The 21,439-nt window shown below is 52.4% G+C and overlaps 2 protein-coding genes across 2 annotated transcripts; one reads left to right on the top strand and one right to left on the bottom strand.

Moving 5' to 3' along the window:
- Window positions 1-1,867: 1,867 nt before the first annotated feature.
- Window positions 1,868-13,557, bottom strand: TAFAZZIN (tafazzin, phospholipid-lysophospholipid transacylase). The gene is made up of 10 exons (XM_027053248.2): window positions 13,067-13,557; window positions 12,770-12,898; window positions 11,727-11,772; window positions 11,397-11,482; window positions 4,015-4,095; window positions 3,903-3,944; window positions 3,616-3,678; window positions 3,369-3,421; window positions 2,870-2,947; window positions 1,868-2,720 (listed from the first exon to the last, which is right to left on the bottom strand). The coding sequence occupies exons 1-10, from the start codon at window positions 13,173-13,175 to the stop codon at window positions 2,619-2,621; spliced, it is 789 nt and encodes a 262-aa protein (XP_026909049.1). The 5' UTR covers window positions 13,176-13,557; the 3' UTR covers window positions 1,868-2,618.
- A 2,052-nt stretch (window positions 13,558-15,609) lies between these two features.
- Window positions 15,610-20,815, top strand: DNASE1L1 (deoxyribonuclease 1 like 1). Its single transcript, XM_015085588.3, has 8 exons — window positions 15,610-15,796; window positions 17,878-18,089; window positions 18,439-18,527; window positions 18,607-18,693; window positions 19,639-19,739; window positions 19,885-19,997; window positions 20,078-20,326; window positions 20,410-20,815. The coding sequence occupies exons 2-8, from the start codon at window positions 17,958-17,960 to the stop codon at window positions 20,524-20,526; spliced, it is 888 nt and encodes a 295-aa protein (XP_014941074.2). The 5' UTR covers window positions 15,610-15,796; window positions 17,878-17,957; the 3' UTR covers window positions 20,527-20,815.
- The last annotated feature ends 624 nt before the right edge of the window (window positions 20,816-21,439 follow it).

Raw genomic sequence — 21,439 nt, 5'->3', positions numbered from 1 at the left:
TAAACTATGAATACTCTATCAAGTACTCTTTCTGTATCTATTGAAATAACCACATGGGTTTTTTTCCTTTATTTGGTTAATACGGTGAATGGTATTTGTAGATTTCACAATCACAGGACAAGCCAAATTAAAAAAAAATTTTTTTTTACATTTATTTTTGAGAGACAGAGTGAGACAGATTGCAACAGGGGAGGGGAAGACAGAGGAGAAGACACAGAATCTGAAGCAGGCTCCAGGCTCCAAGTAAGAGTTCGGCACAGAGCCCGATGTGGGGCTCGAACCCACGAACCATGAGATCATGACCTGAGCCGCCCAGGCACCCTGCCAAATTTTGCCGTGAACCTAAAACTACTCTGAAAAATAATTTGTATGAAAAAACCTAATTGCAGAAACATCTATATGGTAAATATCTGTAGTTGTTTGTTCAAATGGACATATATGAAAAAGTGGTATTACATTTGGACCTGCAAATGGAAATTAGCCAACAGTATGTGTCCCTCCCCGCAAGTGATTTTTTTCCTTTCTGGTTACTTTAAAAAAACCTTTGGGGCGCCTGGGGCAACTTCATGATCTCAAGGTTTGCGAGTTCGAGCCCCGCATCAGGCTCTTTGCTGATCGGCTGGGAGCCTGGAGCCTGCTTCGGATTCTATGTCTTCCCCTCTCTGTCCCTCCCATGCTCATGCTCATGCTCTGTCTCTCAATGATAAATAAACGTTAAAAGAAATAAAAAAAAAAAAACCTTTGGCACTCCTTTTTTAAAAAAAATGTTTATTTTGGGGTGCCTGGGCAGCTCAGTTAGTTAAGCGTCCGACTTCAGCTCAGGTCATGATTTCACAGTTCCTGAGTTTGAACCCCACGCCGGGCTCTGTGCTGACCGGTCAGAGCCTGGAGCCTGCTTCAGATTCTGTGTCTCCCTCTCTGTCCCTGCGTTGCTCGTGCTCTCTCTCTCCCCCTCTCTCAAAGAATAAACATTGAAAAATTATTTATTTTGAGAGAGTGCATGCAAGCGGGGGCAGGGCAGAGAGAGAACCCCAAGCAGGCTCTGCGCTGTCAGTGCAGAGCCAGATGCAGGGCTCAATCCCACAAACAGGGAGACCATGATCTGAACTGAAATTAAGAGACACTTAACCGACTGAGCCACCCTGGTGCCCCCAAACCTCTTACTTTGAAATAAGTAGATTCACACACAATTGCCATCCTGATCAGGTTCTACCTTTTTTTTCTTCCACATTTCTATTATTTTGCATATTCTGTTTGACCCTGTCAATTTCAGAAGTTCCCACAGGTTTCAACCTGTTCTTGTTCCTGCTGACATAAGTACAATGCTTCATTTCCCTCTATGTTTGCTGATCTTTGTGAAGTCTTCTGGGTTGAGTTTAACTTGTGGATGAACTGGAGACCTAAACCGAGCTCACTTTCCTGCAGAGGATTTGCTTTTGCTTGTACAGAGAGTGCCTCCACCCGTCTTTGCTCCTTTCAAGGGTCTCCGGCTCCATCAAGGTGTCCCGCTTCCCACCTCCCCTCAAAGCACTTGTGGCTCGTGGAGGCTTGCTGGGCCCTTTGGAGACCTCCTCCCGCCTGGAAACAAGCCTGGGGAGGATTCTATTGCTATCTGCTGCTTCTTACCTTACTCGATTCAGCTTTGGAAGCAAGTCCATTAGCTTCGCTCTGCCTCCTTTGCAAAATGAAATTAATCCCTACTTTTGCAAGGTTGTTATGCGGATTACAGGTAACGACTGAAGTTTTACGTGAGTGGTGCACACTGAGAGCTTGACGCCCATCTGCTCAAGGGCCCTGGTTGCTCTAAGGGTCCAGCCTTCCAGCAGGTCACCTCCCCCCATCCCCACCCTTATGACGAGGCCAGAGGTAAAACACGACACAGATGCTTTATTGGCTACAAAACATGAAAACCCAGGCCCCAGGGGTCTCTGGTGATGCCAGGGAGGTGGAAAAGACAGAGCAGTTGCTGGGCCCCGGCACACGGGTGAGTGGTTGGGTTGTGGGCCCTTGCCGCAGGCTCCATCCAGCTGGATTTCACTTCCAGCAAAAGGCTGCCCTTCTGCTCGCGGCGCGGAGCTGGGCCCTGCCTGAGGACCCCACGCCTGTGGGAAGTGTGGGCGGAAGGAAGAGGTGGCCGACGGCCGTCCCTGAGGACGTGCTGAGGCAGCTCCTGGATCGGGCCTATCGGGTGGATGCCAAGCCAAGGGCCTCATGAAGTCCTGTGCGGACCTCTGGCCTGGCCACCTGCCCCCCTTCAAGTACCCTCCGTCCTGACGCCAGCCCTGGGAGAGGAAGGAGGTCCCTGCCGAAATTTTTTCCTCCTCTCGTGGCCAAGTGGGAGGAGTAGCTGAAACCCTTCCTTCAACCGAAGCAGCTCAGAGCAGAGGGAATGCTCACCAGCTGGGACATGATCCCTGTTTGGGGTTGTGCACAAATCTGTCTAAAAGAACATATCTGCTCAAAACATCAGTCCGTCCCCCAGTTCAGCTCTGTGCAGGGCAAGAGCCTGGAGACAGCGCTGGCGGCCGGCGGCTGGTGGCCAGGGCCTGGGTGGGAGCTGCCTCTGTCCCGGGCCTGGGGGCCAGCCGCCCCCTTGCAGGAGGAAGTGAGGGCACCGTCTATCTCCCGGGCTGCAGGTGGCCGTGCAGCTGCTCCGCCTGGACCTTCAGGCGCTGGAATTCTTCCTGGATGAAGTCCGTCAGAGCTTTGCGCATCTCCACCTGAGGGGAAGGACTCAGGCTGGCCTGCGGCCCTCAGGGAGCTCTGCCCAGGAGCCCTGGGAGGCTGAGGGTGCCGGGAGAGGCTAAGACAGCTGCCGGGTGGCAAAGGGCAGTGGGGGGGGGGGGTGCAGGGCAGAGAGACAACTCACGGCCGACTTGTTCTCTGCCCGGAGCCGTTCAAGTACAGGCATGGCGCTGAAGGGCTTCCCGATCAGCACGGTGATTTTCTGCAGGGAGACCAGCCACCAGTGGGTGACAGAAACAGGGAGAGTGCCCACAGCCATGGCCCAACCACCCCAGATAGCGAGGAGCCAAGTCCTTCCCCTAACTTGCTGCATGCTCCCTCATGGCCACTCTCCCTCTTTAAGACAAAGTGGCCAGGCTCAGTGCCTTTCAAATCCTGCGGTCCATGCTCTGAATGTCCTGTCTTATCCAAACCCCAGGGCTCGCCGCCTCCACCCACCCTGATTTCTTTTGCTCTCCTTCTACTGGCCTTGGTGCCAGGAAGTCCCTCTCTCTCTGTTCCACTCGGTCCCCCTGCTGCAGCTTCAAGCTCAGCTCCTGAATCTGGCCTCAGCAGTGCTGAGTGGGAGACATGACGCACACAGTAGACAGACAGACACACGAAGGTCAACAGCCCCTACACACCTGTCCAAAGCGGGGGAAGTAGGGCGGGCTGTTAGGAAGGACATCATTCATTCCTGCAGCACAGTGGACAGAGGCCAGGAAGTGGGCATGGGGTGGAGCACGGTGACCTGGGAACAGATGGAGCCCCGGCCCCCTACCCCAGAGGTCCTCTCCCTGCCAGCCAGGGGAAACCCCCAAGACCTAGGGAAGCCCCTCCTCTCCCGCCCCCACACCCAGGCCACAGCCTTGGCCCAAGACAGGTGCTCACCGACATGCCACAGTGGCAGGATGACAGGGTTGAGATGACACTCGGCAATCAGACGTCCGATTCCTGCCGCGGGGAGAGGCGGGAACATCAGCAAGAGCACAGCTTCAGCGCCAGCCTACAGCCAGGCCACCCCTGCCGTCTTCCGGTTAAAACCAACTCCCCTGGTCCAGCTCCTCTGCCAGTCGAGCCCTCGTCTCAGCACCTGCCCCCTTCCCACTACAACCAACACACCCATCTGCCCCATCTGCCACCGTCCGACCCAGCCACACGAGGCCAGCAGTGCCTACCCCACTTAAAGCGTAGGAACTCAGAGCTCATGTTCACTTTCCCTGTGGAGAGAGAGGACAGAGATGAGGCTTGGCAGCTGGCGCGGTGTGCAACCCCGCCAACTGTACTGACCTTCCGGGAAGATGTGCACCCAGTCCCCATGGTTGAGCTTCTCCAAAATGAAGTCCATTCCCTTCTGGTAGACACCGTCTCCTGCCAAGAGAAGGCATGCGCCATCAGTCCCCGTTCTCTCGGGGCTCCCTCCTTCCCCTGGGAACGAAGCAGCAGCTCAAGGACTTCCTCATCCTCCACCACACCATCCACGTGGACATCCTCCGAGAACTCTCTGAAGACTCAGCCCCGGTTGCGCTGTGCCCTCGACATCCTTTGTTCAGAATATTCTCTAAACTACCTGTCATGTGCAAGGCAGCATTGTTGTCTCAGTCTCCAACTGACATTCTTAACCGGCGATTCCCTCACCAGTCTGCACCCCACCTTCTACCTGTTGGCCCCGCCACAGCCTCGGGCACTGCACCACAGACACCCACAGAATGCGTCCTTGTGGGCTCCTGGATCTGCTCAGCATTCTCCTTGCCCTCCCTCCCTCTCCAGCTCCTGCAGCCTGCTTTCTCCTTGGGACGCACCAGCCTTGTGGCGAGCCTCCCATGTGCTGCCCCCGGCCCAGAGGGCACCGCTCGAGCAAACCAAGTCTACTCACGATCTCCAGCCTCGCTTGGGCCCAGGATCCTGGACAGCAACCCTTTCCTGGGGTCTTGGCTAGGCTTGTGCCCACAGCCATCCCTCCTGGGCCTCCCTGCCCTGCCTGAGCCCTCGGCCACCGCCATCCCTCTCTTCTGCTGACCCCTTCACTCCTCACAGGGCTTTGCTCCCTCTGAAACTAGTCTCTCAGTTATCGAGATCTCTTGGAAAAGGGAGAACATTCGATGGAACACAGTGTCACTGAGGGTTGGGAAAAACTCAGACTGGCTAGGCTGAGAGAAGGGGAATGGGGCTGCCCTAAGGCTAATAACACTCACCTTGGAGACACCTGGGGACCATGACACTAGACCCAGGTGGCCTGGCATTTGCAGCAACACAGACACACATACCTAATGCTATATACTGGCTTTCAACTGGGAGTCCCTCAGAGACCACTGTCACCACACGTACTAAGAATCTCCTCGATCTTGTCCATATCGTGGACAGTGACAGACAGACTTATCGAGTAGGGAAAGCCATATCATATAGAGGAGGAGACACACATTGGGACTATGTCAGGCCAGTTCACCAAGAAATGGACTTTTAACCTGTTCTCTGCAAAGCCGAGTCTTTAGAAGGTGCTAGTGAGGCATCCAGGGGTCTCAACCCAACCCAATTGGGACCTGGCCTGTCAGCTTCTTCACGGGCTGGAGTTGAGGAGCAATCACCCACCACAGCTTCTCAGGACATTGTGAGAGCACTGGTTCCCCTACTTCGGGTAGCATTAACTGGTAGGGGGTGGGCTTCAGAGGTGTCATCTCCTTCTGAGCCGCTGGTGCAACTGCACCCAGCTGGAAATAAAAATTCATACTAAACTACAATGCTCCCAAATCTTTGAGACACAGCAAAAGCAGTTCTAAGAAGGAAATGTATAGTGATACAGGCCTATCTGAAGAAACATGAAAAATCTCAAATAAACACTCTAATTTTATACCTAAAAGAACTAGAAGAAGAAAAACAAAGCCCAAAGTTAGAAGAAAATAATAAAGACCAGAGTGGCGGGGCGCCTGGGTGGCTCGGTCAGTTGGGTATCCGACTTCGGCTCAGGTCATGATCTCATGGTTCATGGGTTCAAGCCCTGTGTTGTACTCTGTGCTGACAGCTCGGAGCCTGGAGCCTGCTTCGGATTCTGTGTCTCCCTCTCTCTCTGCCCCTCTCCTGTTCCCGCTTTGTCTCTCTCTCTCTCAAAATAAATAAACATTAAAAAAAAAAAAGACAGAGAGGACCCAAATAAATAAAATCAGAAATGAAAGACGAGAAATAACAACTGATACCACAGATACACAAAGGATTCTAAGAAGGGCGCCTGAGTGGCTCAGTCAGTTAAGCATCCAATTGCTGATTTCAGCTCAGGTCGTGGTCCCAGGGTTGTGGGATCGAGCCTCACATCAAGCTCCATGCTGCTGGTGTGGAGCCTGCTTCAGATGCTCTATCTCTCTTTCTCTCTGCCCCTCCCCTGCTAGTGTGCCCTCCCTCTCTCTCTGTCAAAATAAATAAATTAAAAAAATTTTTAAAATATATTTAACAAAGGATTATAAGAGACTACTATGAAAAATTATATGCCAACAAATTGGACAACCTAGAAGAAATGGGTACATGCCTAGACACACAGTCTTTCAAAACAGAATCAGGAACAAATAGAAAAGCTGAACAGGCCGACTACTAGTGACTGATTATTTGAATCTATAATCCAAAAACTCCCAACAAACGAAAGTCCAAGACCAGATGGATTCACAGGTGAATTCTGTCAAACGTTTAAAGAAGAGCTGATACCTATTCTTCTCAAACAATTCCAAAAAATATAAGAGGAAGAAACGCTTCCAAATACATTCTACAAGGCCAGCATGACCCTGATACCCAAACCAGACAAAGACATTACAAAAAAAAGAGAAAACTATAGGCCGATATCCCTGATGATGGTAAATGCAAAAATCCTCAACAAAATATCAGGAAACCAAAATTCAACAACACATTCAAAGGATCATTCACCACAATCGAGTGGTATTTATTCCAGGGATGCGAAGATGGTTCAAATATGTGCAAATCAATCAATGTAATACACCACATTAACAAGATGAAGGATAAGAACCCCATGATCATCTCAATAGATGCAGAAAAAGCATTTGACAAAATGCAACATCTGTTCATGATAAAAACCTCAAGAGAGTCGGTTCAGAGGGAACATACTTCAACATAATAAAGGCCTTCTATATGAAAATCCCCCAGCAAACATCGTCCTCCATGGGGAAAAACTGAGACCTTTTCTCTGAAGGCCAGGATCAAGACAACAATGTCACTCTCACCACTTTTATTCAACATAGTAGTGGGAGTCCTAGCCACAAAAATCAGACAAGAAAAAGAAATAAGAAGCATCCACGTTGGTAAGGAAGAAATTAAGTTGTCTCTATTTGCAGATGACATGATACTACATGTAGAAAACTCTAAAGACTCCACCAAAAACTGTTAGAACTAATAAACGGAACTCAGTAAAGCTGCAGGATACAAAATTAACACATAGAATCCATTGCATTTCTATACACTAATAACAAACTAGCAGAGAGAGAAATTAAGACAACAATTCTATTTACAGTTCTACCAAAAAGAACAAAATACCTAGGAATACACTTAACCACTGAGGTGAAAGACTTGTACTCTGAAAACTACAAAACACTGATGAAAGAAATTGATGACGACACAAATTGGAAGATATTCCATGCTCATGGATTGAAGGAATTAATATTGTTCCAACATCTATATGACCCTAGTCTACAGATTCAATGCAATCTATATCAAAATACCAACAGCATTTTTCACAAAACTAGAACAAATAATCCTCAAATTTGTATGAAACCACAAAAGACACCAAATAGCCAAAACTATCTTGAAGCAGCACAATCCCAGATTTCAAGAGATACTGCAAACCTGTAGTAATCAGAGCAGTATGGCACAAAAACACATACAGATCAATAGAACAGATCGGAGAGCCCAGAAATAAATCCATGCTTATGTGATCAGTTAATCTACAACAAAGGAGGCAAGAATACACAATGGGGAAAAGACAATCTCTTCAACAAATAGTGCTGGGAAAACTGGACAGCTACATGCAAAAGAATGAAACGGGAGCACTTTCTATCACTATACACAAAAATAAACTCAAAATGGACTAAAGACCTGAATGTGAGACCTGAAACTATAAAACTCCTAGAAGAAAACATAGGCAGTAATCTCTTTGTCACTGGCCTTAGTGACCTTTTTCTAGATATATCTCCTCAGAGAAGGGAAATAAAAGCAAAAATAACTCTTGCAACTACGTCAAAATAAAAGGCTTTTGTACAGCACAGCAAAGGAAACCATCAACGAAACGAAAAGGCAACCTACTGAATGGGAGAAGACATTTGCAAATGATATTTCCAATAACGGGTTAATATCCAAACATCCAAACTGTGTAAAGAACCTACACAACACCAAAAAAATCAAATAATCCAATTTACAAAGCTAGACATTTCTCTGAAGATGACATCCAGATGGCCAACAGACCCGTGGAAAGATGTTCAACATGACTCACCATCAGGGAATTACAACTCAAAACCACGATGAGAGATCACCTCACAGCTGTCAGAATGGCTTGTATCAAAAAGACAAGAAATAACAAGTGTTGGCAAGGACGTGGAGAAAAAGGAACCCTCATGCACTGTTGGCGGGAATGTAAATTGGTACAGCCGCTGTGGAAAACAGTATGGAGCTTCCTCAAAAAATTAAAAATAAAAATAGGGGCACCAGGGTGGCTCAGTCTGTTAAGCATTTGACTCTTGATTTTGGTTCAGGTAGTGATCTCATGGTTCTTGAGTTTGAGCCATATGTTGGACTCTGTACTACAGTGAAGAGCCTGCTTGGGATTCTTTCTCTCTCTCTCCCTCCCTCCCTCCCTCCCTCCCTCCCTCTCTCTCTCTCTCTCTGTCCCTCTCACTGCCCCCCCTTCTCACTAGCTTTCTCTCTCTCTCTCTCAAAAAACATTAACAATAAAAATAGCATATGATCCAGTAATTCCACTCCTATTAGCCAAAGAAAACAAAAACACTAATTTGAAAATATATGCACCCCTGCTCATTGCAGCTTTACAATAGGCAAGATAGGGAAACAATCCTTGTGTCTATCGACAGATGAATGAATAAAGATGTGGCGTATACGTAGACAGACACAGGCACACACAGACACACACAGACACACACACACACACAGAGACATATACACTCAGTGGAAAATTACTCAGCCATAAAAAAAGAATGAGATCTTGCCATCTGCAACAACACGGATAGACATAAAGGGTATCATGCTAAGTGAAATCAGAAAAAAATAAGTACCATATGATTTCACTTGTGTGGAATATCAAAATCAAAACAAATGGATAAACAAAGAAAAAGCAGAAACAGACCCATAAATACAGAGAACAAATTGAGGTTGCCAGAGGGGCAGGGGTGGAGGGATGGGCAAAATCGATGAAGGAGAGTGGGACATACAGCCTCCCAGCTATGTGATGAATAGAAGTCATGTAGATGGAAGGCACAGCATAGGCAATATAGTCAATGGTGTTGTGAGTGTTGTACGGTCACAAAACTCACACTTGTGAGTACAGCATAATGTACAGAGTTCCAATCACTGTGTTGTACACGTGAAACTAATGTAACACGTGTCAACTATAGTTCAGTGAAAAAAGAAAAAAGAAAAGCTTGTACAACACCACTTCCATACTTCATGTCATATCATAAGGCCTACGCTGGGAGGATGGAATGTTCTAGAATACAAAAGCCAAGCATGCCAGATACTTCCTTTGCTTTACCACGTGAGCTCTTGGCTGCACATCGAATACGTTTAATAAATAACCTGTCCCTGCCCACCTTCTCTCACTCAAAGTGCTTAGCACTAAGATTTTCTTTTCGGTTTTTAATAGTGCAAGAACACTTGGATGCAGACCAAAAGAAGAACAAGACAAGAATTGGACATGGAGGGGGCCTGACCAGCTCAGTCAGAAGAGCATGTGACTCTTGATCTTGGCGTCATGAGTTCAAGCCCCATGTTGGGTATAGAGATTCCTCAAAAAAGGATAAACTTTAAAAATAGCAAATGGGGGCGCCTGGGTGGCTGTCGCTTAAGCGTCCGACTTCGGCTCGGGTCACGGTGTCACGGCTTGTGAGAACTGGGTTGGGCTCTGCGCTGACAGCACAAAGCCCACTTCAGATCCTCTGCCCCCCTCTCTCTGCCCCTCCCCAGCTTGTGCGTGCTCTCTCTCTCAAACAAACATTAAAAATAACAAATAAATAAGTAAAACATGTCAGAAACGTGCACACGGAAGACGTCTGGGCGAGCTTGCAGAAGAGAGGACCTGAGGCTCAGGGACGGGAGTATCCGAGCAGAGTCCCCATGTCCGAGAGCGGGGTGTGGTAAACAAGACCATGGTCACTAGCCACAACACTGTAGCTTCCGCTTGTGTTTTAGAGAAACGAAGTCGCCTCCAAAGGCAGCAGCAAGAGCAAGCGCTCAAGGCAGCTGTGTGCCTAGAGTAGATCTCAGGGCCTGGAGGAGTGTGCATTAAAAGCCCTTGACTGAGGTAACTTCACTGCATTTGACCGCATTTCACTTTGACCAGAAACAGGACACTTTGCTGCCTTGGTGGCTTGTCTCTCCTTCTGTGCTCTGAGGTGCCATCCGGGCCCCTGCTCTCTGTCTGTTCTCCCTCTCTGCCATCTCTCCTCTACTTTTGCCACTTTGTCACCAATTGGGTCCCCGACATCTTCTCAAGTGCTCTTCTGCGCTCCAGAACCGCACATCCTACTGCCTCCGGGACTGCTCCCCTCCTCGGGGGACGGCCTCCTCACATGAAACACATGCACAGCGGAACTCCCCTCCCCTCCCAACCCCCACACTGCATTCCCTTCATCCCCTCCTCCCAGTGGCTCAGTGTCAGATATCACCAAGAGTCACCTGTGGGCTGTCTCCTCCTCCCCCCTCCACCATAGCCAATCTATCAACAAGTCCCGTCAACTTTGCGTCCAGAGTGCTGCCCTTGTCCAGCTGTCTGTAGTGGCCCCCAGAGGGCCGCTACCATGCTATGCCACCAGGATCACTGCGATAGCCCCTCATCCAGCTCCCTGCCTCTACTGGGCTCTGCTCGCAGCCACCAGCCATGCTGAAGCCAGGGTGCTCTCTGGGAAGAACAGATTTGGAAGCACATCACTACCCAGATGACAGAACAGAGTCCAACATTCTTAACATGATTGTTCTGGAACCTTCACATCTGTCACACCCTCACCTCGCAAGCCTGGTTGTTACCCCAAAGCCCGCAGTGCCCATCACAGACCGATGACGCTGCGGTGCCATCAGCGGGTCTCTTAGCAACACCCTTGAGGGAAGAGGCTGTGGCCAATGCCTCGTGACTTCTAATGCCAGAGCCCCGGCTTCACACAACCCTCAGGCAGTCCCAGGGCACGAGTGCTCCCCAAGAAGCCATTGCTCCTCCGGCAGCCACTGCCACGTCTGCGGCAGCCACGCAATACAACTGGGACTCACACCAGTGGAGCAGCGGCTCCTGGCTCCCTTTGTTCCCAGGCTGTGTGTCCTAGCTGGGTCCCTCCACGCCCAGTGCTGCTAAGCCAGAAGCACTAGCCACAGTCCCCGTTGCAAATAAAGCCCAAAAAGGCCCCAGAAGTGCCTCCCTGCATCTACTCGCCCACGGACCCCTCCTTGGAGGCTCAGCTCACCTCGGCACACAGGCACACACTTGCCCAAGCTGAAGAAGCGGGAGTGTAGTTCTCTGGTGAAGCAGATGTCTGCAGCCGCGGGGGTCCTGAAGAAGGGACAGACGCAGTCATCCCTGGCTCCTGCACCCTGATGCCCTGCCGTCCCCCCAGCATGGCGCCTGACATCAGTGGCGATGTGGAAACGCGGCACAGGAGGGCCTGTGGAACCCCACCCCGTGCCCTGCCTGTACTGCTGGACGCCGCCTCCTGGGCAGAGCAGGAGGAGGGCAAATCTGGGCAGAGACGGGTGAGGCCTGCCAGGCCCACTGCGAGGGGCCCATTCCTCCTCACCAACGCATCAACTTCAGGTTCCAGATGTGGCGGAGTTTCAGGATCCCTAGAGAAGGAAAGGCTTCATGACCCAACCTGCCTTGTCCGCAGGGAGCATCTTGTTCGCTCCCAGTTTCAGGAAATGAGGAACAAGGGCAGCAGCTCTACCATTTGTGCCCAAAGTGCCATGTTACAGACCCTTGGGCTGGACCCTCAGGTTGTCCCTGACTCGTTCTTCTCTCCCACCCCAACCCATATCTTAACAGTCACATCTGGCCTGCCTACCACACTGACATATTTTGACACTGTGTATTCTTGTACACTTGTCCCCCCACTGTTAGCGCCACCACCCGAGTGCATGTTACTGAATGGCTCTAAAGCCTCCTTGTTGGCCTCCAGGGATCTGCCTGTGGCAACGTACAGACCCTTCTCTGCCTGATGGCCAGGGTGAGCTCGGAAAGGCTGCAATTTGACCAACTGACTTCCCGTGACAGTCTGACCTGCAGTCATCCGTACAGGTCCTAGGCACCCCCTGAGCCAGCCATTTGGGTTACTGGATACTATGAAGTCAGCAGAGCAGGAACTTCTAGGTGGCGAAGTGGGCTCCCAAATGAGGGGAGTTGAAAGGTACAAACTCAGCCTGGAACAAACCTGGAACCAGGACGCAGGTCTCCCAGCCTGTAGCCTAGACTCTCCTTGCCAGGACACCCTATGGTTCTCAGATGTGTTCCACTACTCTGTGGGACCTTCAATGGTTTACAGAGGATAGAGGGTTCCACGGGCCTGATGCATCAAACTAAAGAGGCCGTCACATCTTGCCCTGCAGTCACTCCCCCACTTGCTCATTCCCTCCAAATTTCTGAGGCCATCTCCAAATCATGTTCCAAGAGGATACCGACCGGGCCACAAATCGTATTTTGACTCCTGGGGCAGGACACCCCAGAAACAGGAGCGCCAGAGCTATGTACAGAGCCCTGTGAGAAGGGAGTTTGTTCTGCTTTTGTTTGGCGCCCTCCCGGGGTCTCTCCATGCTTCCCTGTGCCCAGAACACTGGTGCCAGGTACCCCAGAGATGAGGGTCATCCATGCAGGACTGGTGATTGGAAACAGTGATGAGGGGCGTGGCTGGGCCTCGGTTCTCGATGAGCTCGTACAGCACCTCCTTGTTGTGGACGGTGAGGTGGTTCATGTACTCTGGGGGGAGAGACGGACTGTGGGGAGGGGTCTTGGCCTCGCTGTCCCTGGGGCCCAGGGCTCCCCCCAGCCAAACTAGCCCCGGCCCGCACCCACAACCCCGAACCCCAACTCTGGCTGGGCGTGGACAGCCGTGGCCGACCCTGCCTCGGCTTCAGGCCCACTCACTGGTCCAGAAGCAGCTGTAGGTGCCCACCAGGCCCATGACGACGCTGCTGGCCAGGGTCCAGGTGAACGGCGGCACCGCGGGGAACGGCCATTTCACACGTAGGGGCATCTCCCCCACCCAGACCGAGCTCCCCCGCTCCGCCCCAGGCGGCCTGGCGCTTCCCCTGCCACGGGGCAGCCTGGGGCGGGGGGCGCTCTAGATCTGTGTCCTCAGCCGCGGGGGAACTGGGTCCCTGACAGGCCCGCGCCACACACGGGCGCCGCGGCTCCGCGCGACCGGGGACTCGACCAAGGTCACCTCGCAGGTCAGGCCAGAGCCGGCCCGGCCCGACCTCTCGCCACAGACCAGCCGCCACCGGGGTCAGGAGCCAGGGGGCCCAGGGAGAAGCGAGAGGGGCCGGCGGCGGCACCCAGGCGCCCCGCGCCCCGGCCGGAAAGCGAGCCAGCGACGGGGCCCGGCTCCCGGCTGCCTGTCGCAAAACGCTCTCAGGCCGCTTGACGGCAGCGTGGGCGGGCCCGCGGGCTGCGTCGCCCCGCCCCGCTCCAGCGCGAGGTGGAGTCCCGGCCGCTGGAGTGCGCGCTTCCTTTTTGTCCCCTTAATTCGGGCACAGAAAGGTCCGAGAGGCAATTTGGGCTACGCAGCACAATTAGCCGACACCGCTAAAGGTCGGAGCTGGCGGGGACCTTACTTTCGCTTTTTTCCCCTTTATTTTTATGGAGGCAAAATTTATATAACGGAATTCGCCGTTTTGTGGTATTTTGATACCGATTTCTGCTATACACCGTATTTTATATATACAACATATATACGATGTTATAGATGTTACATTATATAATTTTAAAGGATTAAAATAGTACAGATTTGTACCATATGTGTAGATGTAATATGTAATGTATATGCAGCAACATATGGCATATAATAAAAGAAATAGTCTGCATAATATATGTAATATAGTATTTTATGTCAGTACATTCCCAGTGCCGTCAACCACTATCTCTAACTAGTTACAAAACATGTTTATCACCCTGGAAGAAAGCCTTATATCTGTTAAACAGTCTTTTTATTTTGTTTTTATTCCTTTTTTAAAAAATTTTTAACGTTTATTTATTTTTGAGAGAAAGAGAGAGAGCACGTGCAGGGGAGGGGAAGAGAGAGAGGGAGACCCAGAATCGGAAGTAGGCTCCAGGCTCTGAGCTGTCAGCACAGAGCCTGACGTGGGGCTCGAACTCACCAGCGGTGAGATCATGACCTGAGCCAAAGTTGCATGCTTAACCAACTGAGCCACCCAGGTGTTCCTATTCCTTTTTTTTTTTTTAATGTTAATTTACTTTTGAGAGACAGCGAGAGACAGAGTGCAAGCGGGACAGGGGCAGAGAAAGAGAGGGACACACAGAGTCCAAAGCAGGCTCCAGACTCTGAGCTGTCAGCACAGAGCCCAGTGAGGGGCTTGAATTCGCAAACTGTGAGATCATGACCTGAGCCAATGTCGGATGCTTAACCAACTGAACCACCCAGTCGCCCCTTTTTAATTTAAGTATGTTCTACACCCACCATGAGGCTTGAACTCACCACCCTGAGATCAAGAGTCACATGGTGCACTTGTGAGTCAACCAGACACCCGTGTTTTTTACATTTTGAAGCACAGTTTTATTGATTTTTAAAAATGCTTCTGGGGAGCCTGTGTGGCTCAATTGTTTAAGCGTGGGACTCTTGGTATCAGCTCAAGTCATGATCTCACAGCGAGGAGCCTGCTTGGGATTCTCTCCCTCTCTCTCTGCCCCTCCTCCACTCACAAGCGCTCTCGGACTCTCTCTCTCTCTCTCTCTCTCAAAATAAATAAACTTTAAAAACTAAGTTGATTAATGAATAAAACAGTGTTTCTAGTGTTCTCATCACCACTGCAATCCTAATGTGCTCATGCACATGGGTCCGGCCAACAACGGGACCACACTGCAATCATCGGTGAGGACCCGCCGCCAGGCCGCAGACTCCAATGAGTCCTGTGGTCGTCCCAACAGCGACAGTGCAGGACCACACGGGACACCGAGCTGCCAGCTTTCTTCTCCCCTTCTCTTGGGACAGTTCCTCAGTCCAGCCTTGACTGCAGTGGTGCCCAGTTCCCACGCTGACTGTCGCTCACTTGGGGTCTCCAGAGCACTTAGGAGTGTGCACCCACCCTGACAACCAGCCTGAGGACGTGGAGAGAAAGCTCTTGTACTCTGGTGCCCAGGCTACGTTGGGCACGAGCTCCAGCTCTCGCTTGTTCCCTGCCAGAGGATGCCTGGAGGCAGCCCATGTCAGGGGCTGAGCGCTGGGCCCGGGAGAGCACAGCTCCGGGTTTGCATTGTCCAAGCAGCTCCTCCTCGCCGCGCGGCCTTGGCACAGGAAACCACTCATTATGGGAATGCTGAGGCTCCATCACCCTCTGTGACTCACAGGTCTGTCATCCGCCCACAGCTCCGGGCCTCTGCCAGCGCCTGCTTCCAGGCGGGTCAGGGAAGGCGGGGTCGGGGGGCCGGCCCAGCCCGGGGAAGAGCCCAAGCTCCAGGAAGGGTGGGGCGACGGCCTGACCCGGACGGACGGGTGGGTCGGGAAGGCCGCCTCTTCCTCTTTTCTCCTTTCTCCCCTCGGGTTCCTGCCCAGAGAGCTGCTGCGATTCCCTGAGGGTGTGGTGATCTGCTGGTCTGCTTACAGCCAAGGCACGCGTGGACCTGAGCTGGTCTGAATAGGTATGGGCGCCCTCTAAGCAGAGGGAGGGAGGAAGTTGCCCCCAGACTGGGGAGGGGGTGAGAGGGGAAGGGTACCCCAGGGCTGTGGCCAAGGCTTGGTGCTGGGAGCCTGGGTTGGGCTTTGGGCCGAGTCCAGGAACAGTCACTCTCCGGTTCTTCTTGCCTTCGGCCCTTGTGGGGACCCTTGACCCCAGAGCCTCCAGGCCTTCCCTAAACCACCCAGGGCTGCTCAAATGTCCACATACATCCCAGAATAGTAACCAGGGCAGCCCCTCTCTCCCCCCCCAACCACCAGCATGAGTGACAGAGCAGGTGGCCAGGGAGAGACAGGCATTCAGCCCAGCCAGAAATATGAAGGAGATGCACAGAGACTGCATGACAAAGAGGGGAGAACAGAGAAGAGACAGGGAGAAAGACAGACAGGCAGAGCCTTGGTTGAGGCAGAAAGTGAGCCCGAGGGGGAAGGTGACAAAGCCTTAGCTAGGATGCAGTGGGAAGTTACTCAAATAAGAGGGCAGAAAGTTATGAGCAGAAGGGAGGAGGGGAAGGGACAAAAGCAGAGAAGGAATATGGTTTGTTTTCCAGAACCAACAGTTCCAGCCAAGGAGACACCCAGCTAGCTAGGTGTTTCGCCCCATAGCCCCTTGCTGGTTGTGTCTCGCCTCGAAGCTCCTCACGTGAGCCACTTGGGGCTGGATCGGAGCTGACCACAGAAGCACCCCCCCCAAGTTGTCCTAAAATAACTACCTTTAGTTCATTATAATAATTTATTTTAAGGGTGCCTGGGTGGCGCAGTCAGTTGGGTGTCTGACTTCGGCCAGGTCATGATCTCACCATTCGTGAGTTCGAGCCCCACATCTGTGTGCAGACAGCGCGGAGCCTGGAGCCTGCTTCAGATTCTGTGTCTCCTCTCTCTGCCCCTCCCCCACTCATGCTCTGTCTCTCTCAAAAATAAACAAACATTAAAAAAATTAGTTTTATAATATAAAATTTATAGTTGTATAATATAAAATCTTCCATAGGCAGAGTTTTCCACCATTTTTCCAACAGATGTGTGCAGTAGCATGTTGACATGCTAGGCACGCACAATTGAACCAAAAGTCCCTCTGCCAGCTCCCTGCCCCCACCCCGTAATACACTGGATAAAAGCTTCCTGAATTAACCCCACGGGGAGACAGTGCTTTCGGAGCTATCTCCCTGTCACCTTACTTGTAACAAGAAGCAAACAGTTCTTTGCTTTCGACACTTCCTTAGGTTGTGTTCCATTCGGCGCACCCCAAGTGGCGAACCCCTTGAGTTTAGTTACAAAGGTGACAGAGAGAAGGAGGCAGACAGAAGTAGAGGGACTTAATGTTGCTTACTGAGAATGTCACAGGGAGCAGGAGCAGAGCAAGGGGCTGAGCCCAAGTGACAGGACAAAGTTTGGGTGCATCTGAAACAAAGATTAACCAAGAGACGCTGCCAAAGAGGGGCCTTTCAGCTGGCAGGATGAACAAGAAGGGGTATCCAGTGTGGCGGGGGTGTGGGAAAGGGGCCCCATCACACACTGCAGTGAGTGATTTGGCATAGCTGAGATTATTTTAAATGTACACGCCCTTGAACCCAGCAATTCTGCTGATATCATGTCACAAGTGGAAAGAGATCTGTGTGAAGGAGATCCTCTCACTGCTAATGATGGTGAAAAGCTGGAGTTCACTGTGAGGTTGAACTCTTGTGTACTGCCGGTGGGAATGCAAAAAAAGGGTTTAGCTACTATGGACAATAGTATAGCAGCTCCTCAAAAAAACTAAACCTAGCATTACTGTATGATCCAGCAGTTCCATTTCTGGATATATATGCGAAAGGATTGAAAGCAGGATCAAACTCTTGATCTGAGCCCAAGTCTTGACGTTAGGGTCGCGAGTTCAAGCCCCTCCTTGGGCTCCTCACTAGGCGTGAAAGTCAAGCCATATGTGCCAATGTTGGAAAGCGTCCGCAGGGAGAAAGGCGGGAGATTTGCAATGCTGGCAGCTTCGGGAGGCTGGTGCTGGGCAGCAGGACGAGCGTCACTTCCTCTGTCCCCCACTGCCATGTCCTTCCAGAAGCAGAAGCGAGCCTAGCTGGGAGTGCACCCTGGGACAGCCTGGGCTCCCTCGAGGGCCCCGGCGTCGCACGCCCAGCCATGCATTACCCGGCGGTGCTCCTGCTTCTCCTGCCTGGTGGGGTCGAGGCCTTTCGCATCTGTGCCTTCAATGCCCAGCGGCTGACGCTCGCGAAGGCGGCCAGGGAACATGTGATGGACACGTTGGTCCGGGTACGTTCATCCCTGAAGGAAAGCTGTGCCCACAGCCCGAAGCCCCCGCCCTGCCGGACCAGGGGCATTCCCGAGAGAAGAGGGGACAACGAGAGACATGGGTCTGGAGATGTGGAGCACGCTCCTTCCCTGTCATCGGCCTCAGTCTCCTCTTCTGTGATATGGGTGCGGTGTGGATGGGGTGGCACTCGGTGTTCTCCCAGGTCCTCTCTGGTCTCAGTGCTCTCTGTGGGCTTCAGCCAGAGAGCCACAGCACCCTTGGCCACAAAAGTGCCAGTTCCCCAGGGACCACACCTTCCCCTTGGGGTCGCTGGCACTGAGTGGGGCTGGCCCTCCTGGTGTCCTGCAGATCCTGGTTCGCTGTGATATCATGGTGCTTCAGGAAGTAGTGGACTCTTCTGGCAGTGCTATGTCCCTCCTACTTCGAGAACTCAATCGGTGAGGAGGGCTCTGTGGGTCTGACCCGCCCCGACCAGAGCCGCAGGGTCCCTGAGCCTGGCTTTCCCTATCGCAGCAGATTTGATGAGTCCGGGTCCTACACCTTGCTGAGCAGCCCCTCGCTGGGGCGCAGCACGTACATGGAGAAGTACGTGTACGTCTACCGGTAAGCGCGGAGGGCAGCCGGGGCAACTGGTGCTCCCCCCCAGGGGTGGCCCTCACCTTCTCATTGCACTTTTTCTCCTCACTGATTGTATCTGGGGATCTTACTCTCCTCTGCCCTACTCAGCTCTGGTGCCCATATGTCCCTACAGCAAGAGGCCTGCCTTCTCCATGCACAAAGGCGGGGCCCTCCGCAGGGCCGAGAGGCGCCAGGAACTCGGGCGCCAGCACGCACCGCCCGAGGCGGGTGCAGCTGGGAGTGAACCTGGGAATGCGGTTCAGGGCAAGGCTGGCGTCCTTTTTGGGAATTGGCTGACACTTCTGGGAAGAGACCCAACGACAGGGGCTCCCTGTGGGCCTTGGACAGGCCCGGTTTCTGGAGACAGCCCAAGGTCCTTACGACAGCCTGGCGGTGGCAGAGCCCTCTAGGGTCAGGATGGAGAGGGCAAGGGGAGGGGTCAGGTCAGGAGGCCTATTTGTATAGATGAAATCATACGATGTGTAGAATTCACTTCAAAGTAATGGCGGAGGGGGGACAGAAACACAGCCACATGGGAACACTCGTAACGGCCCCAAAGTAAAAATGACAGTGCAAGTGTCCATCGGCTGCGCACTAGCTAAATGAAAGGCAGTATCCGTGTACAGAGACAGTAGATCAGTGGCTGCCTGGGGGGGCTGAGGAGGAGGGGACTGGGGAGCGGCTGCCACGGGTGCAAGGTTTCTCTTTGGGGCCATAAAAAGTTTCTAAAATTGATTGTGGTGATGGTTGCACAACCTGTGAATGTACTAAACACCACTGAATTGTGCGTTTTAAACAGGTAACTTCCAGGTATGTGAATTCTAGCTCAATAAAAAACAGGTTCTAGGAAAAAGGCGAGGAAGGTTGTGGCCACTTGCAAACCAGAATCCATGATGTGAGGCCACTGCTTCCCATCCCTTGCTCCCCCAGGTCACACAAGACACAGGTCCTGGATTCCTACGTGTACAATGACGAGGATGATCTCTTCGCCCGGGAGCCCTTTGTGGCCCGGTTCACCTTCCCCAGCAAGGGTAGGAAGGGGAGAGGGGTGACCCTGCTATTTGGGAGCTGGAAGGAGGACCTGGCTGGCTCTACTAAGTGCTCGGTTACTGAGAAGAGGTGGGGTGGGCAGTGGCCAGGAGAGGATGTGAGTGCTCCGTCCCCGGGGTCTTGCAGTCCTCCCCAGCCTGGTGCTGGTCCCACTGCACACCAGTCCGAAGGCCGTGGAGAAAGAGCTGAACGCCCTGTACGATGTGTTTCTGGACGTCTCCAAGCACTGGCAGAGCAAGGTAGGGCGGGGCCAGCTTGCGCGGGAGGGCCGGGGACATGATGCCTGGGTGGCCCGGCCTGACCGCCACCCCCTCTCCAGGACATGATCTTGCTTGGGGACTTCAACGCTGACTGCACCTCGCTGACCAAAAAGCGCATAGGTGAGCTGGTGCTGCGGACTCAGGAAGGCTTCCATTGGGTGATCCCTGACGAGGAGGACACCACGGTGCGCGCCAGCACCCACTGCGCGTATGACCGCATCGTGCTGCACGGCGAGCGCTGCCAGAGCCTGCTGCGCTCCGCTGCCGCCTTTGACTTCCCCGGGAGCTTCGGACTCACCGAGGAGGAGGTAAAGGGGGAGACGTGAACGGCTTCCCAGGGAAGCGCCTCAGCCCTGGCACTGACGCTCTGTCTCGCTGCCCGCCCCCCCAGGCCCTCAACGTCAGCGACCACTACCCTGTGGAAGTGGAGCTGAGCCGGGCGGCACGCAGGGTCCAGCCTCTCGGCCTGGCCGCCGCTCTGTTGCTGCTGCTGCTGCTGCTTCCCTAACTGGGCCTGCTGCCTACAGACGTGAGGACGGTGCTGCCTTCAGGACTCAAATCCTGGTCTCTGCCATCTGCTCTCGGACGGCTTTGGGGTCCAGAGACTCCTGAGGGCGTCATCTGCAGCCCTCCTCCATCTGACTAGAGCTCTGCCCCACTGGACTGTGGCTCTCCTCCATCTGTCTCTTCTTAGGTTTGGCTTGCGTTCTTTGATCGGGCTCCTGGCTGGCATTAGAATGTAGAAGAGGAAGGCAGGGAGGGGCCCTGAGGCTAGACCCATGCCACTGTGTCCCCAGCTACTGTCAGGCGTGGGGATAGAGCAGGCTCCGGGGCAGGGGGAGGAGGAGAGAGGGCTCTGGTGATTCTGGCTAAACTGGTCTCAGAAAAGGGAATCACAACAGACCCAAAGATTTTATTCTATGACAAAAAGGGAACTTACACATTGAGAACAAAAAGCTGAATTGTAGGGATATCGTGTATGTGTAGCGAATACGTCAAAGGGCCATTTCCATTGCACACAGGATTCATCTACATCAGTATTGGGACTACAGCAAATACAAGGATTGAGAAGCAGTTTACACATACACATAGTAACTAGAGAACAGAAAATGTTTCAAACAGCCCCCGTGCTTGCTGTGCCTGCTGCGGGAGCCCATATTTGCAACCTTCTTGCAGCCCAGCCTTGCCCCACGCAGGGTCAGTCCAGTGGCTGGCAGGGCTCAGGCTTACAGAAAATATCTATATGTAGCATTTACCATGCAACTGTGGTAGCAACTGTGTGGCTACATGGTTGCGCAGCCAAAGGGGATACATGATAGGATACATAGCAAAATGTCAACAATGATCCTATTCGGGGTGTTGGTATCACAGAACCCTTCCTTCTCCAGCTCTTTTCCAGAGAGCAGTGCTCAGTAAAGCCC

The sequence above is a fragment of the Acinonyx jubatus genome, chromosome X (genome assembly GCF_027475565.1).
Source record: "Acinonyx jubatus isolate Ajub_Pintada_27869175 chromosome X, VMU_Ajub_asm_v1.0, whole genome shotgun sequence".
Lineage (NCBI taxonomy): Eukaryota > Metazoa > Chordata > Mammalia > Carnivora > Felidae > Acinonyx > Acinonyx jubatus.
The sequence above is the reverse complement of the archived record's forward strand: the minus strand, read 5'-3'. Positions and strand labels throughout refer to the sequence as shown.